We start from the raw sequence: 20,594 nt of genomic DNA, 5'->3' as shown, positions 1-20,594 counted from the left end.
GATGCTGTAGGAGCCGCTGAGATTTTCCAGCCATTTCTGTTTTCGTTTCAGATTTCCAGCATCCGCAGTTCTTTCCGTTTGTTAACTTAACTCTGTAATGTTTTGCTCATGACACTGCAGTTAACAGCCCTCAGACCTTTCTGCTTAAGGTTTTTTTTTTGAATAGCCTCTTGTTGTAGTGTATGACTTGATGATTTGATAAAGAAATGCTTTACTTGCCATGTGCAGATCCACAATGTCAGTTTTGTTGAATCACAGGACTGTTTGTCTTCAGATAGCAAATATGTAAACATATATTTTCGTACATTAGAATCACACAAGCCTTGGGTTCCTCTTAGGAAATTGATAGGTGATGCCACTAAAGATTCCTTTGTTTCTTGAGAGTTCACTATCACCATTTTTCTAGTATCCAGCCAATAAGGTAGGTTAGATGCTGTATCCTGGCAAAGCCACATTTGTGATATACAGTCATACAGTAATACAACATGGAAACAGGCCCTTTAGCCCAAACTGGTCCATGCTGACTAAGGTGCCCACTCAGCTAGTTCCAGTTGCCCACATTTGGTCCATATCCCTCTAAACCCTTCCATCCACGTACCTATCCAAACGTTTTTTAAATGTTGCTATTGTACCTGACTCAACTACTTTCTCTGGCAGCCCATTCCATACACGCATCACTCTCTGCATGAAGAAGTTGCCCCTCAGGTCCTTCGATTGATATGTCAAGCTTGCACTGCAGATCAGCTGATCAGCTTGTATGAAGAGACTGACAGGGGACATGTTTCAGATGTATAAAATTCTGAGGGGCTTAGATAGTGTAGACAGGAAGAAATTTTTCCCCTCTAGTGGAGGGATCAAAGACTGGGGCATAGATTTAAAGTAAGGGGCAGGAGATTTAGAGGAAATATGAGCAAAAACATTTTCATCCAGAGGGTGGCGTGAATTTGGAACACACTGCCTGTAGGGGTGGTACAGTCAGAAACCCCCACAACATTTAAAATGTATTTAGATACACTCTTGCGATGCCAAGCCACACAAGGCTATGGGCCGTAATGGAAAATGGTATTAGAACAGTTAAGTGCTTGCTTTTGACTGGTGTGGACATGGTGGGCTAAAGGGCATTTTACTGTGCTGTAGACCTCTATGACTCTAAGTCCAGGTCACTCGTTAGCCCTGCACTCACCCACCTACACTGCCTCCAAGTTTGATGAAGTTTTAATTTTAAAATTCTCAACCCTGTTTTCGTATCCCTGCATAACCTAACTGTTCTCTATATCCATCAGCTCCTCCAGCCTATAGCAATTGCCATTTTAATTCCCCACTGTCCAATGCCTCAAACATTCCTGCCCGGTGAAACATCAATTCATTTGTACTCTTTTCAAATTAATATATTGCATTCACTGCTCACGATATGATCTCCTCTACACCCTGGGACACAAAAAGAAAATTGGGGATTGCTTTAGCAATACCTCTGTTCAGCCACAAGCTCAATCCTGAGCTTCCAGTTGCTTGTCATTTAAACCCTTTTCCCCCATCTCTCTCCTCAGCCTTCTATTCTATTTCAATGAAGCTGAACATGAAGTTTGAAGAATGGCACCTAACCTTTGATGAGGTGCTTTACAGCTTTCTAACCTCAACGTTGAGCTCAACAATTTCAGGCCAGAACCATTGCCTGCTTTCCCAATTACCCATTTCTACAGCCATATTTGTTTTTGTTTTAAAAGGCCCATCACCATCTCATTTTGTCTCCACCATTTGTCATTTAACCTCTTCTGCCTTCCATACCACTCACACACATTCCTTTTGCTTTTGCCTCTGAGCTGTCACAATCCCTGTCTCGCTGCTTATTTTAACCCTGTCAATTTGTACTTGCTTTCAGTATTGATGACAGGTCATTGATCCGACCCTCAGACCTGCTATTTGCTGCATTCCCTTGTTTTCATTTTGTATATCCAGCATCCACAGTATTTTGCATCTACAATCCCCTGAGATGTCTGCATGGCTCCTCCGTTCACTGCTCTGCCTCCAGCTGCCAAAGCATAAAGCTCTTAGATTCCCCTCCAAACCTCTGCACCTCCTCAAGTCTCTCTTCCTTTTCAAGACTCCTTCGACCATATGTTTTGGAGAGGCTGCAAGTTTATCAGGATGTTGCCTGGTCTGGAGGTTTTTAGGTATGAGGAGGGATTGGATAAGCTCAGATTGTTTTCACTGGAAAGTCAGAGGCTGAGGAGCAACCTGATAGAAGTCTACAAAATTATGAGAGGCATAGATAGAGTGGATAGTCAGAGAGTTTTTTTTCCCCAGAGTGGAAAAGTCAACTTCAAGTGTGCACAGTTTCAAGGTGAGAGGGGGATATTTTTCATACAGAGGGCAGTGGGTGCCTGGAACACACTGCCAGTGGATGTGGTGGAAGCAGGCACATTAACACCTTTTAAGGCAGATCTTGATAGACACATGAATGGGAGGCAAATAGAGGAATAGAAATGACACATGGGCAACAAGTAGCTGGTCTAAATAGGGATTAGGAATCGGCACAGTCTTGGTGGGCCGAAGGGCCTGTTCCTGTTCTTATGTTTCTGTTTACCTGCTCTAATATCACCTCACATGACAAATTCCTGCTTCAGATTTTGTCTGATAACTCACCTGTGAACTACTTGGGATATCTGACTTTGTTAAAAATATGAACAAGGAACAAGAGTAAGCCACTTGGCCATTTGAGCCTGCCCTGCCATTCAATAAGATCATGGCTGATCTAATTTTAATCTCAACTCTACATTCCTGCATACCCCAGGTGATCTTTCATCCCCTTAGTAATTAAGAATCTATCTACATCTGCCTTAAAAATATTTAAAGGTTCTGCATCCACTGCCTTTTGAGGAATGGAATTCCAAACCCTCTGAGAGAAAAACAAGGTTCCCACTCTCATCTCCGTATTAAATAGGTGACTCCTTATTTTAAAATTATAAACCCCTAATTCTGGATTCTCACACAGGGTGAAACATCCCCTCCACATACACCTGGAAAGGACGTTTCCCTTTAAAAGTTGCTATATAAATGCAAGTGTTTGTTTTAGAATGTAGGTTGGATAGAATCCTGCATTTGGATGCGAGTCTAATTATCACAAAAGAAAACTTAACTACTGGAAATGATTGAACAAAATTCTTGTTAACGTGGTTGCATGTTGCACTGTGTCTAAGCTGATACATAAAATCATCCAGGTGAGTGAATACACAAGCATTAGGTTTTTATGCTGATTTGGCATCTGAGTGAAAGTGACATTGACATTGCCCTTTGACATTGCTCATAGGTAGCTGGAAGAAGGTACTTGCACGGAATCTCAATGCTGTGAGAACTTGCAGTTCAGAAAATTGTTCTTTTGTTTCATTGACGAGATGATGCGCGAATTCAGGCATGGGTAAGGAGAAATAAAGGTAGGGATCAGAAACCTTGGGTGGAATGTTCTGAGCGTGGCAGACCTCTCCCGTACTAAAATAGTCACATTGTCTTTTAAGAGGGAAGGGATCAGATTGTGACCAGACACAAAAATAAATGTACTCACCTCCCCCCCCAATTTTCCTGAGTGACCTTCCAATGGAGTATCCTCCAGCACTAGCTCAGCACAGGTATCCTTGGAGGGAGCAGCACAAAGCATTTGCCCAGAAAAGCATACCGTTATCAAACTTAAATTACTCATTGGTGAGGCCACTTTTGAAGTACTGTGTACAGTTCCATCTGCACAGCTATAGGTAGGATATTATTAAATTGGAGAGAGTTCAGAAACGATTTGCCAGGACGTTGCCGGGACTGGAGGGTTTGTATTATAAGGAGAGGCTGGGACTTTTTTCACTGGAGCATAGGAGCGTGAGGGGTGACCTTATAACGACCACTTCTTCTGGCAGTTCATTCCACACACCAACTACTCTCTGTGTAAAAAAGTTGCCCCTCGTGTCCTTTTTAAACTTTTCTCCTCTCACCTCAAAAACACGTCCCCTGGTTTTGAACATTTGGGAAAAGACCTTTGCAATTCACCTTATCTATGCCCATTATGATTTTATAAACCTTGATAAAGTCACCTCTCAACCTCCTATGCTACAGTGAAAAAAATCCCAGCCTATTTTTATAACTCAAACCCTCCATTTCTGGCAACATCCTGGTAAATCTTTTCTGAACCCTGTCCAGTTTAATAAGTTCCTTCCCGCAAGAGGTCGACCAAAACTGCCAGAAGAGGCCTCACCAATGTCCTGCTCAACCTCAACATGACGTCCCAACTCCAATACTCAAAAGTCTGAGCAATGAAGGCAAGTGCGTCAAATGCCTTCTTAACCACCCTGTCTACCTGTGATGCAAATTTCAAAGAATTATGCATTTGAACCCTTAGATCTCTCTGTTCTACCACACTACCCGGGCCCCATACGTTCTGTGCTCATTTGTCTTACCAAAATGCAATACCTCGCATTTATCCAAATGAAACTCCATCTGCTACTCCTCAGCCCATTGACCCAATTAATCAAGATCTCTTCGTAATCTTAGATAACCCGCTACACTGTTTACTATACCACCAATTTTGGTGTCATCCTCAATCTTAGTAACCATGTTTCCTGTATTCTCATCCAACTAATTTATATAAATAACAAACAAAAGTGCACCCAGTACCGATCCCTGTGGAATATCGCTGGTCACAGGCCTCCAGTCTGAAAAACAACCCTCCACCAACATCCTCATGTCTCCTACTGTAAGCCAATTTTGTATCCATTAAGCAATCTCACCCTGAATCCCGTGTGATTTAACTTTACTAATTATTCCATCATGTGGAAACATATCAAAGGCTTTATTAAAATTCAAGCGAACAATGTGTACTGCTCTATCCTTATCAATCTTTTTGGCTACTTCTCAAAAAACTCAATCAAGTTTGTGAGACATAATTTCCCTCACACAAAACCATGCTGACTATTCCTAATCATTCCTTGCCTTTCCAAATGCATGTAAATCCTATCTTTCACAATCACCTGACATAACTTACCTACCACTGATGTCAGACTCACAGGTCTATAGTGCAGATTTCAATTCAGTGACTGTCTGGCAAAGTCCTATGTGAAGCCCATGGAATGTTGCACATGTAACACCTAAAGATGTCAAAGAAGCTTCAATCAGATAGAGGTAGCAAGAACTGCCGATGCTGGAGTCAGAAATAACACAGCGTGGAGCTGGAGGAACACAGCAGGCCAGGCAGCATCAGGGGAGCAGGAAAGTTGACGTTTCGGGTCAGGACCCTTCTTCAGACCTGAAACGTCAACTTTCCTGCTGCCTGGCCTGCTGTATTCATCCAGTTCCACACTGTGTTATCAATGAGATAGAATTGTGATCTCTTGTGACTACAAAGGTAACAAGGGCCTTCTGCTAAAAGCTACCCCATCCCTGCAGATTCTGTCCCAAAAATCCAGACACATTTTGTGATTTTCCCTTTGAATAATGCACAAAAGCAGGGGTTACAAAGCTAGTTTCAACTCTACAGATGTGGACTAGTGGGACTGAATGCTCTGTGTATTCCTGTCTGTGTTTGAGTACTAGTGTGATTTGAAGTCAAAGCAAAAGACTGTGTTGCAGGTAAAAGACGACTGTCTCTCACTCTGAGTGCTGCAAACCAGTTAAAAAAGGAATCAGGATGAGGAAACTTTAGTTAACCCATAAAGTCAAGGATCTCAAAAATTAACTGTTCAACTTGCAATAGCAACAAAACTAGAAATCTCCACAGCAACGATCACAATGTCTAATTGTCCACTCTTCACAAACAATTCAGACTGATCTGTATATATCTTTTAATTTTTCACTCTTTGGATTCACCTCTTATTTCTAATATGTTTGTATGTGTACTGTGTTGCTACTTCTTTTCACATTTTGTAATTAATTAACTCACTCTTTTTGTTAATCCAGAAAAGCCTGGTTAAATTGGCTCCTTTTAAAACATAAGTTCATTTAGGTCTGGAAGAAAGATATCCAAGAGAGAAGGGGTCTTTTTTCAAATTAACCTTGTTACAACCAACTAAGGGGGTGGGTGAATGAAGAAGGGATGCCAGTTCATCCTTCCTTACTCTGGGTGGCTCAGTGGTTAGAACTGCTGCCTCACAGTACCAGGGACCTGGGTTCGATTCCATCCTCAGGTGACTGTCTGTGTGGGTCCGGGTGCTCCAGTTTCTTCTCACAGTCCAAAGATATGCAGGTTAGGTGGATTGGCTGTGCTAAATTGCCCATCATGTCCAGGGGTGGGTGTGTTGGTGCATGGTAAATGCACGGTTATAGGGTAAGCTGGTGAGTCCAGATGAGATGCTCTTTGGAGGCTTGGTGTCACTTGATGGGTCAGATGGCCTGCTTCCACATTGTAGGGATTCTACATGGGAGCTTAACAGTTTGGGGGTATCCTGTCTGGAACCAGAACCTCACCTGGGGTCTGGTTGTAACAATATTACAAGGATCAATCGATAGAATGGTCGAATCCCTACAATGAAGAAAGAGGCCATTTGGCCCATCAAGACTGCACCAACCTTCCAAGGAACATCCCAACCAGACCTTGTGCTGCTGTTATTTATAATCTATACTAACAACTTCAAATCAATTTTTTAAAAATCAGATCAGGAAGAAAGAAAAAATCAAATTCAATTTAATGTCTGGTGGGAAGTCATTTTGGGTGCATTATTGATTTTAAAAATTACATGCAAATTAATTTTTAAAAATTACAAGAGTCTGACTTTAATTAGATATGGTTAAAATTGTTCCAGCATATTAAATTAATCAGTCATTGAGCTAGTAAAACAACAAAATTGACAAGGAATGCAGATAGGAAAAGGCAAAAAGGGGGAAAGATTAGTCTCACCACGAGGTGCGTATCGTCATTCATTCATCAAATCATTCAACAGCTCCTGTTGAAAGTTTTTTAATATAGAGGCATGAACAAATGAAGAATCAGTTTGTCCCATATCTAAGAGATCTTTTTCCCTCAGCGCATCCAGCAGTTATACTGAGACAATGGGCAATTCCCACTGTTCACAATACCGGTTTTTTGACAAGATTCTTTAAAAATAGATTTCATCGAGAATCATCAAAACCTCTTCCTTCAATAGTCTCTGTACACTTGCAAAGTCTCCTCTACAAACACAACAGTACCAGGGGAGATATCCCAAAGGGTAACACTTTCAGCTACAGCCATAGGGAAACATTTCATAGACAAAAATAGAAATTGCTGAGAAGCTCAGCAGGTCTGGCAGAATCTGTGGAGAGAAATCAGAGTTAATATTTCATAATTGTCGATCTACTTGAAAGAACTTTAACTTCCTGAGATAGTATAATTCCTTGGCTACCATACCTTTTTCCCCAATTTAACTTCACATCTACTTTGAAAGTTAGATACCTCTGGCTGGTGATTACTTTTACGTGTACATCATTAATCATCAGTGACATCACAAACTGAGATTTATCCTAAAGTTTACAACCAGTTCCATGGTCTTGTTGTCCTTGTACTATTTAGTGAAATTCCCCACTGAGTTCCTATAGCTCACTTTGTCATTCCTAAAGGAGGCCCACAAATAACGTACCATGAGCATACTTTGTTACGTCACCACGCTCTGATCGACAGTTCTTAATATACAGGATGAAAAGCAAAGGCGAAACTTCCCAGTCCTGAGGTGATGCAATATTCATCGACATGAGCTCTGAGTGAATCCATTGGATCCTATTGCAAAGGAAATCACTAATCCAAAATAAGAGAGTAAGATTAACATCAATGTTTTTCAATTTCTCAATAATCTTGAATGGCTGTATAGTATTAAAAGCTGAAAAGAAATCAACAGAGGCAGTGTGAGCATAATTGCCTAATCCATTCGTGTGCTACTGAATCAAGTGGACAAAGATCAGAAGAGCATCATCAACTAACTTCTGAGGTTAATTGGCAAACTGGAACTGATTGATATGTGGAAGAGGATCTTAAAGACCCTTTGATACAATGTACTCGAAACACTGCATGACTATCAATTACAGTAACATCACAGAGATTATCAATGAACAGAGCGGGGTCATTTCTCTTTTGCAACATAAACATGACATTTAATGTGCAGACCTCAATGCACTTAGATGAAGGAGATGAGTGTAGCACTTCCAACCTCACTGATATTCCAGAGATGGTGGGGGAGGGGTGTGCAAAAATTAAACTAGTAGAAGGATGCAAAAAGCCTTATTGAACCCACAAGTGGACTGTGTAGAGTTTTTGCCTCCTGAACTACAGAAAGATATGCTTCCCCAGAAGGAGCATAACCATGATTCACGAGCTGATCCTTGCTATGAAGCTAGGCTAGCCGGATATTTGTTAGGATTTAGAAGAAAGTCGGATGATTGAATTGAAAGACTAAAATCTTTAAAGGACTTTTCAAGGTTGATATTGGAACAATGGAACTCCTGGAAAAAGAATCTAAGTCTAAGGATCACTGTCTCTGAATAAAGAGGGTTATTATTTAGTGCTGAGATGAGGAGAAACTCCTTCACGACGAGGTTTGTGAATCTTTGAGGGCTGTGGAGGCTCAGTAATTGGCTCTGTTCAAGACTACGGTTGACATCTTTTTGAAAACAAAGTAATTTAAACAATATGGGGGCGGGAACAATTGTAACAACAACTTAGGTTTACATACCTCCTTTCACTTAATAAATTGCTTCCCAGAAGCATCACCAAATAAAACATGACGCAGTGCCACATACAGAGATATTAGGCTGGATGATGCTAAGCTTGTTCAAAGACATGGGTTTTAAAGTGAGTCTTAAATGAGGAAAGTGAAGTAGAGAGATAGAGGCGACGAGGTGCTTGGGAGGAAAACACAATCAACAATGACAGAACAATTAAAATCGGGGATGCTCCAGAGTTAGATGAGTGCAGACATCTTACTCTGAGTGCTGTAAGGTTGGTGGAGGTTAGAGAGATAGAGTGATCTGATATATGTCCTCATCCGGGCCCACTTAAAAATGTATTACCGAACTAACTATCAGCACATTGCCATCTGTGGATACTGGCTGTGTGGAGATTGCCTGTTCCATTTTGTACAATAACACAGTGACTACACTTCAAAAGTTCAGGGTGTCCTGAGGTCAATGTAAGTTGTTACAGAATAATTCAACAATGAGTAAGACAATGATTCTACTTTCCAAACATGGCATAAATGGTATGCCATTTATTTATTTTTCTATCTAACTTTGATTTGAAACATGCTTCAATGAACTGTACTCCTGTCAGACAGACATCTCCAAGTCTGCCTTAAAGGCTCCCCACAGCTTCCTGTCATGGTTGTGTTAGATAAAGAATTCTCATCACTTGAGCTCATTCATTGCCTAGCAAGCAGAAAAGCCCCCGTCATAATGTCCTATCTAATGCCACACTTCCATGACCATTACTGTCAGAATGAAAGAACCATTCCACAGGATATCCATGACGCAAAAAAATCATTTGCTTATACAAGAACAAAGCTGGCAGAGGAGATTGTAGCAACTACAGGGGCAGCCTATTCCCTAGCCTCTCAGAGAAGGCCTTTGCTAGGGTCAAAATTAAAAGACTTCAGTCCAATTTCTGTGCTGGCTGATCAACAGTGGACATAAACTTCTTTATCCATCAGCTACAAGAGAATTTGTAGGAAACAGGGTATATCTCTTTGCGTTCCTTTTATAGCTTTCACCAAAGCATTTAACACCATTAGCAGGGCAAGACTTCTACAAGTTTTGGGGGAAAATTGGCAGTCCTACAAAGCTCTTCAGTCTTATCTGCTCCCTTTGTGACAACGACGTATAATTTAATCTCTGATAGTTTCAGGGTGAGGAATGGAGTGAAACAGGGTTGTGTCCTAGCCCTTACACTGTTGTCATCTTCTTCTCTGTGCTCCTTAAGTTGCCTTTCCCACAGTTACACAAGAAGAATGCCTACAAACTAGATCAGACAGCACGTTCCACACTTCATCCAGACTGCAAGTAAAGACAGAAATACAGCTAGTCTCAGTCAGAGCACTCCTCGGTGGTAGTGATGCTGTGCAAGCTGCTCACATGGAAATTCAGTGATGAAGACTAATAGATTGTCTCCCATATGGCTGTACCTTGTTCCCTCACACTGTAAGCATCAAGACAAGTTTGGTAATAGGATAGGATGTCACATAGAATCAGACCACTTGACCCTTCAAGTCCACACCACCCATTCGAAGAGCATCCCACCCAAACCAACGCCCCTCCCTGAAACCACCCCCCGCCATCCCTGTAACGCTGCATTTCCCATGGCTAATCCATTTAGCCTGCACATCCCTGGGCACTATGGCAATTTATCATGGTCAATCCACCCAACCGGCACACCTTTGTACTGCAGGAGTAAACAAAGGAAACCCACGCAGACATGGGGAGAATGCACGCAAGGCTGGAATTGAACCCAGGTTCCTGATGCTGTGAGGCAGCAGTTCTAACCACTGAGCCACCATGCCACCCTTGAACATTCTAAATAACACCCTGGTGGATGCAGTCAGCAGTTTCTGCTCTCTTGAGTCCACGGTGATGAACAATCCCTCTCTTGATGCGGAATCTGGTGAACAACAAAGCTGTACGACCATAGATCAATTCCTGAATTGCGGAATAACATCAATCCGACAGTTGGGACCAAGCTGATGATTTGGAAGGCTTCAGTTCTCAGCAATTTGCTGAACGGCTGTGAAACTTGGATGAATTATTGAAATCAAGAGATGAAACTTAACAATTTTCATCTCCGCTGCTGGTGGTACATTCTGGGCATCTTGCGGAGGCTCAAAATCATGAATGTCCATACAGTGGGTATTCAAAGGCAAAGGCCACAGTTATGTTGGTACCCTTCAAGCACAGGCAACTTTGCTGGCTCAGGCATGTTTGCATTCCCAAGGATTTTCTGTACAGGGAGTAATCTGAGCTAGAAGTGCAGCAGGATGCTTCTAACTGCGACACAAGGGCCTGAAACATTGGTTATCACTCCTGTCCTGGAGAACACTAACAACAAGAGAAAACTGCACCATCTGTGGGCTGGCATGTGCCACTGTGATGACCGCTGGCTAGGAAACTGGTGCCAACAGCGAAAATAACAAGCTGCAACCACCCTCTTGGTAAACACTTTGCCTGTGGCACTTGTGGCAGATCTTGCCTATTACGGCTCTCAGCAAACGAGCAAAGCTACATGTCCACTATCTCAGGCAGGATGCCAAAATTCAACTTCGAGCTGTAACATTTTGACATTGACTGTGAGAACGTCAAGCACTGTATTTATAAAGATAATTGTCTATTGAATATTTTGTTTAAAAAGTTAAAATTCAAACCACAAAGTGCTTGACAGATTTTTTTTTGTAATCACTGGTTCTCTGTTTTGTACAATTTGCTCCAGTGAAACTTAAGGGACTATGTTTCTAAACAAATCTTCAGCTGCTACCTCACTTGCACCTGCATAAATCTGTATCAGGCAGATTCTGGGCCTTCTGGCTCAGTCATTATAAATACATAAGAATATTGCTATTTTATTACTAACTATAACTAAGCAGAAAGCACTCCTCATTCCAGCTTCACATTTAGTGGCCTTGCTTAACTTGCCATATGGGAAATTGAAACAGGAAACGCATCCAAATTACCAGCACTTACATTAGAGCTTTAATGTTAGGATATAATTACAATTGGATAATATTATTGATGCCAAGTGAAAATTTAAACTGGTTCTAAGACAAATTTTAAATTACTGCCTTTTAATGACTGCTTATTGAAATAACTCCACAGAGGCTGGTTTTCTGTCACCAAGTCACCATCTATTGAGACGTGGAGAGCCCTTGACACTGATTCGGCTACCTCAGAGCCAGCTCTCAGAGTAAACAGAACCTCTGACACTCCTGTTCTTGTTTGTCAGCCAGAGCTCCCTGATTGAACCAGATTAACAGCCCCAATCAGGGAACTCATATTCTATGAGGTCCATCTGGCTGACCTTGTTACAATCACTAAACATCATTTCAAACTTTCTTAGTACCTGCCTACGGAACCAGATCATCCCCAATGGACTACAGTCCACATTCAGGCCTTCCCAACTTGGCCCCAGTCGTGACAATGTCTACATTTAGAACATTGAGACCCTTCAGAAGCATTTCTCCCTGCGACAAGGAAGAAGGGTCTAGGCCCAAAACGTCAGCCTTCCTGCTCCTCTGATGCTGCTTGGCCTGCTGTGTTCATCCAGCTCTACACTTTGTTATCTACAAATCTAAATTGGTGAGTTTACAAGGTGGCAATTGAAAAGCTCTCACTCAATAACAACTTGCATTTATAGAGTCCCTGTCACATTGTAACAGCTCCTTAGGCTCTTCACAGAAGAGTTATCAGAACAAGGTTGTTACTGAACCATACATGGAGATTTTTAAGACAGAACATGGAATTATCCCAGGCTCTAAATGATGTGCGCAATGGCAAGTCAGTTGGGAAAATATGATTAGATCGGAAAATGAGATTGTCAATGATGAAAAACAGACTGACTTTTTTGCATAAGCTTTGATCTGTGGGATGAGAATCTTGCTGGTGAGCAGCGAAACGCCCTATTTGCAAACATTTACCTCTCACTATTCCCATTCTTGCATCATACATATGCAGTTTGCTGCTCTCCCCATGCCAGAAAGAAAATTGACAGTGACAATTCCTGACATGGAAGTTAGAGCTGGTACCTGGCAGATCAAGCTTGTCGTTTTCTCCTCTGGGCCGCCTCCTTTCTTTTTATATTTGCTCGTGGGATGTGGGTTGTCACTGGCTGGGCCAGCATTTATTGCCCATCCCTAGTTGCCCTTAAGGAGGTTGTGGTGAGCTGCCTTCTTGAACCGCTGCAGTCCATGTGCTGTAGGTTGACCCACAATACCGTTAGGGAGGGAAAACGTGGACAACAGCCCCAACAACTCAGAGTATGCTCCTTGGGCACGACAACCTGCCTCCCTCTTGTCAGTGGAGGTTGGCATTGGACATGCGCCTGCCTCAGCATGGCACACCTCCGACTCAGTTACAATATAGATTTCCACCTCAATTCTGCACTTTGGAGTACAGCACACCCTTTCATTCTAAAGCTGCTGTCAGGGCACTTTGCACACATCTTATGCTTTGGAGTAAGCAGCATTGCAGCTTACTCACTTGGATGCTCACAGCCTTCTTTGCCAATGTATTGCCTTCTCTTTTTTTGTGCTTTGTTCACCTCATTCACAGCAGCTCTGTCATGCCTTGCCTTTTAACATGGACACAAATCCAGGTGGTTTGACATGGTTGTCAGCAGTGATCAGTCAATGGGAGTGGATGTGGCACTGTGCTACATCAATCTCACACCTATGCCATGTGCCACTAGCAAATGCAGCAAACACAGGAGGCTGATTTCTCTTGCTCAATGTCCTCATTTGCTTCCTCGGAACAATGCTGGCCGCACTCTCAGCTCTTCTGCTTTCATCCTCTCTTTGCCTGACTCAGGTGAAGAATAGGTACAGTGCAGCCCATTCTTCCACCTGGGATAACATGGAGCAATAAACAGGCCCCTGGAAGATGAAGTTCAGCATGATAAGGCAGCCTAGGGATTCTATGATTCTATGATCAATCCTTTCGATATGTCTGTGCCAGGTAGTAACAGCAGGGTGTTGACCAGTCAGCCAGAACCAGTACCAAACGAAACTAGCTGGACAGAATTTGATCAACGTCCGCTTTCAATATTTGTGAGTTGAGTGAAGCAAATGCAGCTTTTTGGGCTTTTGTTGCCTTTGCTTTTGCTGTCCAAAAATATGAACATTTTCAAATACGTGATGCACATTTAACAAGTTGTCGTTCTATAGGGAGAAAGAATAACTCTGGTAGACAGAGTTTTGATGTGGTATGGCACAGAAGACAGGTAGCCTGTGTTGTTTGATTCATGTCGCTGCAGTTGCAATGAGAGTGGTGACAAGGTAAAGTAGCAATACACTTATAAATATGAGTTTGTGCTTCTGTTGAAGAGTCACTTGTGCCACACTTGGCCCCTGTGAAGCTGTTCTTCTTCATTTCCCTTCCGCTGTCAGGTACTGTGAAGGACTACTTTCTTGGCTGTCAGAGATTGACCTGGTATACAGCTGGTACCAGTGGCAGAAATCCCAGCAAGTAATTCCACTACTGCTGAATGCATGGTGACACAAGAGGTGCAGTAGAAAACGTGGTGCATACATCATGAAATGAGCAGCATAGAACTGCATGAGAGAACTCCTGGAACTCACAGGGAGAAAAATGGCCTGAAATTTTCTAAAATTGACACCTAGCAGATTTTTGATGGAATTCAGATTCCCAAAAGCCTGGTCAAAAAGGTAGATCTTGGAGAGTCTCTAAAGGAAGCACTGAGTGGTAGAGAGGCAGAGAAGTTGATGGTCAGAGTCCCAGACTGTAGGGTTTTCACAGCTGAAGGCACAGCCACCAATGTTGAGGCAAAGGGCGTTAGATCTGTTTCCACGTTGCCTCAAACCTAGACTGACTAGCACCACAGAGTCACAAAGTCATCATGGCATAGCAGGTCATTCGGCTCAATAACCCCATGCTGGTTCTCCACAGAGCAATCCAATCAATGCCATTTCCCCTCTCTATCCCTGTAGCCCACTAAGTTTAGTGCCGTACAGGTCAGTACCACTTGCTACAAAATCAGGCCCTTTCTTTCATCAATTTCTGCATCCTACCCTTTGATCAGAACCTTTATGACCCCGAATCATTATACCATCGGTGAATGGGAATTGCTTTATCTACTTTATCCAAACCGACCCAATCCCATACTCATCCATCAAATTTCCCCTCAATCTCTTTTGTTACAAAATGAAGAAAGAACACTATTTCTTACTATGCAGGATGACAGAGTTGCATGGTGGATGTTTATATTTACAAGCAATGCATTGAGTGAGATGTGAGAACACCCTGAAGAAGGGAATGTCGTTCAAGCAGAGCTATCAAAGAGATAAGCGAATGGCAGTGTATTTAAAATTCCAACCATACTGTGAGACATTTAGGCTTGAATGACACTCCAGCAAGTAGACGTCGATGAAGACTTTAATCTTAGCAACCAGGATGCATTCACCAATATATCTAGATTTTTGACATTTTATTCAGTACATTTTTCCAGTTATTTCTGAAGTAGATGTTTTCTTTCAATAAGTAAATATTTTATGATATTATCCTAGTTCACATGGCATGGGCCAGTGTTGGAGGCAACCCAACTTGCAAAGCTGGGAAGGAAGATGTATAATGATAGACCATGTATCTTGTAGAAATTTATTATTAACAATGATATACTTAAAAATTCCGTTTCTCACACCCACTTCTTTTCTTTTTCACTTTTGTTTGATTCCTGCTTCTTTCAGTTTGCTCTCAGCTGGGACATTCTGTGAAATGTACTTGAGCATTTTATTATTTGAGCGCATGCTTTCCTCTCAGGGAATCTTCTGTCTCCCAAGTTTTGCCAATGGGCCTCAAGCCTTATTTTCTTCTGTGGATGCCAACATTCAATCTGCCAATGACTTCTCCTTGTACAATAAATAGGGTGGTCTTCTTGAGCAGACGGGAGAACCTCAAATGCTTCCAATAAGACATGGACAAAGTCCTCAATAAATACTTAGAATCATAAAATCTCTACAATCTCAACAATGTAGGGTAGAGGACCGTGAAAAGTTAGAAAAAATTAACATAGAGAGAGAGGGAGAGAGAGAGAGGATGTACAACCTGATTTAGAATCATTAAAAATGGATACATTTGCAGGCCCAGATGAGATTCATCTATATGTAGAGATGTTGAGGGAGGCAAGAGAGGAGATATCAGGCACCCTAGAAGCAATAGGAGAACTGCTAACGTTGTTCCATTATGAAAAAAGGAAGGGAGGGACAGACCAAGAAATTACAGACCAATCAGTCTAACCTCAGTGATGGGGAGGTTATTTAGAAAGAATTCTGAGGGACAGAATATACCAGCACTTGGAGAGACATGGATTAATCAGGGCTAGTTGGCATGGACCTGTTAAGGGAAGGTTGGGTTTGACAAATTTGTTGAGGTGGTAACCAGAAGTGTTGATGAGAGCAATGCATTTGATGATGTCTACATGGAATTTAGCAAGGCTTTTGATGAGGTCCCACATGAAAGATTGGTCAAGAAAGTAAAAGCCCATGGGATCTAAAGCAAAGTAGCACTTTTGATCCAAAACTGGCTGAGAGGCAGGAAGCAGAGGATGATGGTAGAGAGATATATCCGTGATTGAAAATCTGTTTCTACTGGGGTTCCACAGGGCCCGTTGCTGGGGGCCTTGCTGTTTGTGGTGTACATTAATGACCTGGTCTTAACCGTAGGGGTTATGGTCAAGAATTTCGCAGCTTACATGACAATTGGTCGACTGGTAATTAATGAGGACAGCTTCAAAATGCAGGAAGATAAAAACAGACTGGTCAGCTAGGCAGAATAGTAGCAAACCTGGAATTCAACCTGGAAAGTTGAGAGAGAATGGGCTTGGGAAGGCAAAAGATTACATTATGAATGGTAGGACCTCAGAAATTACTGAAGATCAGAAGGACTTTGGTGTGAATATTCACAGATCGCTGTAGGTAGCAGGATAGATGAATAAGGTGGTAAAGAAGGCATTGGAGTATTGGCGTTTATTATTGAAGCACAGAATACAAGAGCAAGGAGGTTATGCTGTAACTGAATAAAGTGCTGCTAAGGCCTCAACTGGAGAACTGAATGCAGATCTGGTCACCACATTATTGGAAGGATGTGATTGCACTAGAGAGGAGACAGAGGCTCTGAACTATATGGACAGGTTGAATAGACTGGAGTTGTTTCCTTGGAACAGTGAAGTTGAGAGGGGACCTGATAGAGGTGTATAAGATGATGAGGGACATAGGGATATAGGAAGATATGGTTTCCATTGGTAAAAGGGTCAATAACCAAGGAGCATAGATTTGAGATAAGAGACAGAAGGCTAAGAGGAGATTTGAGGAGATTGTTTACTTTCCTCAGAGGCTGCTGTGAATGTAAAACTGTCTGTCTGAAAGGGGGAGACTCAGAAACTCTTACAACATTAAAACAGAATTTAGATATTCACTTGCATTGCACAACCTCTAAGGCTATGATCCAAAAGCTGGAAAATGAGATCGTACAGTCAGACTGAAAGAAATTCACCAAAAATTCTCAGGTAGCATCTTCCCAACGCATGAGCACTCCCATCCAGAAGTGCAAGGGTAGCAGATATATGGGAACAGCTGCAAATTCCCATGCAAACCATTCACCATCCTGACTTGGAAATATATTGCCGTTCCTTTACTGTCTTTGGGTCAAAATCCCCTCCATAACAGCATTGTGGATCTACCTATAGCATGTGGACTGCAGTAGTTCAAGAAGGCAGCTCACCAGCAGCTTCTTAAGGGCAACTAGTAATGGGCAATAAATACTGGCCAGCCAGTGACGCCACGTCCCACCAGTGAGTTAAAAAAACTTTATTGACTGGAGCGGACACAATGGGCTGAATGGTCTCCTTCTGCGCTGTAATCATCTATGACTCTATGAATTTAATAAAAGAAAGGCTACTTGGTCTTATGAGTACACAAGATCCTGTGTTACACAAAAAGCAAGACAAATCAAAACCAATCAATTACTCCTCAATCAGTCCACTTTTGATCATCAGTAAAACAATGGAAGGTGTCATCAACAGTTTTATCAAGCACCTCTAGCAAGATGCCACCACCAGACACGTATTCCCTTCCCCTCCGTTGTCTGCTTTCCGCAGGGACTGTTCCCTCCGGGACACCCTGGTCCATACTTCCTACACTCCCAACACCCCCCAATACCCCTACGGCACCTTCACCTGTAACTGGTGAAGGTGTAACACCTGCGCATTTACCTCCTCCCTCCCCAGTATCCAAGGGCCCAAACATACCTTCCAGGTGAAGCAACACTTCACCTGCACTTCCCAGAATTTAGTCTACTGCATTCGCTGCTCACAATGTGGTCTCCTCTACATTGGGGAAATGAAGTGTAGACTGGGTGACCATTTCGCAAAACATCTACGCTCTACTCACAAAAAAGACCCTGAACTACCTGTTGCCTGCCACTTTAACACACCACCCTGCTCCCTGGCCAACATCTCTGTCCCTGGCTTGCTTAAATTTCCCAGCGAAACTCAACGCAAGCTGGAAGAACAACACCTCATTTTCCGCTTGGGGACCCTGCAGCCCACCGGACTCAATATCGAGATCAATAATTTTAGGGCCTAAACTCTCCCAAGTTCCAGCCCCCTAACCCACACACCAGGCCTCATTACCACATAGCCTGCCATTTCACACTACTTATTGTTAGTCACTAATAGTCTCCATTAACAACTATTCACCCTTCCAGCCTGATCGTTATCAACTCTTTGTCTGTCCAACTGTTCTTGTCACTCTTTAGGCTCTTATCCTATCATTTACTCCCTACCCCATCCCCCTCCCTTTCTTCTGCATATAAAGTGACATTTTCCCAGCCACCGTCAGTTCTGAGGAAGTGTCACTGGACTCGAAACGTTAACTCTGTTTTTTCCCCTCACAGATGCTGCCAGACCTGCTGAGCTTTTCCAGCAACTTTGTTTTTGTTGTGTGTGTGTGCTATCAAGCAGCACCAGCTCAGCAATAAGCTGCTCTCTGACGCCCAGTTTGGGTTCTGCCACTAGGCTTCTGACCTCATACCAGCCTTGGTCCAAACATGGACAAAAGAGCTGAATTCCAGAGGTGAGGTGAGAGTGACTGCCCTTGACATCAACATTCCATTTGACCAGGTATTGCATCAAGGAATCCTCGCAAAACTGCAGTCAATGAGAATCAGGGGGAAAACTTTACATTAGCTGGAGTCATACCAAGCTCTAAACAAGATGGTTGCAGTTGTTGGAGGTTGGTCATCTCAGTTCCAGGTCATCCCCGCAGGAGTTCCCAGAACACTGGCCATAGCCCAACTATCTTCAGCAGCTTCATCAATGACCATCATGAGGTCAGAAATGGGGATGCTTGCTGAGCATTCCAAGTCCCAATGCTACAAGCCCTGGGCAATATTTAGGCTGTGCTTTGAAGTGGTGAATACTATTTGTGCTACACAAGGACCAAACGATGGCCATCTCCCATTGACATTCAATGGTGTTGCCTTCACTGAATTCCCCCACGATCAACAGCTTGGGAGGGATTACGTTTGGCCAGAAACTGAACTGGTACAGCCATATAAATATGGTGGCTTCAAGAGCAGGTCAGATGCTGGGATATCTGCGGTAACTAACTCACCTCCTGATTCCCAACAGCAGTTTGCCATCGACAAGTCACACATCAGGAGTGTGATGGAATACTCCCCATTTGCCTGCATGAATGTAGCTACAGCAATACTCAAGAAGCTCGATACCATCCAGGAAAAAGCAGCTCATTTGATTGGCTCCACACCCATTATCTTCACCATTCACTCTCTCCACCATCGAAGCTCAGTGACAGTCGTGTGTACCATCTACAAGAAACACTATAGCCATTCGATAAGGCTCTTTCCACAGCACCTGCCAATACTGTGACCTCTGCCGTAGAGAAGGACAAGGGCAGCACATACATGGGGACACCACCACTACCTGCAAGCTCCCCTTCAAACCACACACTATCCTGAACTGGAAATGCATTCCTGAGTGTGTCACTGTGTCAAATTCCTGGCACTTACCCCCAAATAGCAAGGTGGGAGAACCTGCAAAAGGTGGATTGCACCAGTTGAAGTAGGCAACTCACCACCATCTTTTCAAGGGTAATTAGGGATGAGTGTCAGAAGGTAGCCTTGTTATAGCTCATGACAACCGTAGTTCATTGAAGAATGGTAAGAAAAGTGAAAACTTCAAACCTATAATAGTTGGCGGGCAACATCATTGCTCCTTCCGGCCGAACGTAAGGACTGTCAGACTCCTCCCTGGACTGTCAATCATACTCAACCCCCACCCCCGAGCTGTCAATCACAATCAGGCACCGCCCCCTCACCGTGTAGTCAATTATATTCAAACCCGCCCCCAGGCTGTCAATCACATTCAGGTACCACGCCCCTCGCCCTGCCGTCTATCACACTCAGGTCACACTACGCACCGGGCTATCAATCACACAGAGAGTCTACACCCGCTACCCCGACAATGTCAATCATTTTTAGGACCCCGCCCCCGGAATGAGTCTCATACCCCAGCCCCGCCCCCGGGCTTTGACGTTTTGGCGCGAGTCGAGTGGGTCTGGGAGCCGTTGGCGGCGGTTGGACGGAGTGGGATGTCGGCGCCAGATTGCCGGCAGGGCTGGGCTCACACGGCGGGAGCTCTGGCCGCACTCGAGGGGCTGCTGCAGTGCTCGGCCTGGTAAACAGCCCGAGCTCACACTGGCTGGGGCGAGGGGTCGGGGGAAGGGATTGAGGCTCAGAGGGAGGCAGAGAATGTGTTCTGTGGGGAAGAGGTGTGGGGGTGTAATGGTTTGGGGGGGGGGGTGTGGGGGTAATGGTCCGTGGGTCAGGGGTGGGGTGTGGGGGTAATGGTCCGTGGGTCAGGGGTGGGG

General features: G+C 43.3%; 1 protein-coding gene and 1 long non-coding RNA gene across 2 annotated transcripts in view; one reads left to right on the top strand and one right to left on the bottom strand.

Moving 5' to 3' along the window:
* Positions 1-6,912: 6,912 nt before the first annotated feature.
* Positions 6,913-19,988, bottom strand: LOC125483557. Its single transcript, XR_007262506.1, has 3 exons — positions 19,909-19,988; positions 7,587-7,741; positions 6,913-7,262 (listed from the first exon to the last, which is right to left on the bottom strand). It is a non-coding gene; the product is annotated as an uncharacterized LOC125483557 (long non-coding RNA).
* Positions 19,989-20,230: 242 nt separating this feature from the next.
* bard1 (BRCA1 associated RING domain 1) overlaps positions 20,231-20,594 on the top strand; it is a 190,799-nt gene continuing 190,435 nt past the window's right edge. The window contains exon 1 of the mRNA XM_020510724.2: positions 20,231-20,401. Coding sequence (XP_020366313.1) covers positions 20,316-20,401 — 86 coding nt within the window. The 5' untranslated portion in view covers positions 20,231-20,315. The remainder of the gene's footprint in view (positions 20,402-20,594) is intronic.

The sequence above is a fragment of the Rhincodon typus genome, chromosome 7 (genome assembly GCF_021869965.1).
Source record: "Rhincodon typus isolate 14 chromosome 7, sRhiTyp1.1, whole genome shotgun sequence".
NCBI lineage: Eukaryota > Metazoa > Chordata > Chondrichthyes > Orectolobiformes > Rhincodontidae > Rhincodon > Rhincodon typus.
This window is presented reverse-complemented; position numbering and strand designations above follow the sequence as displayed.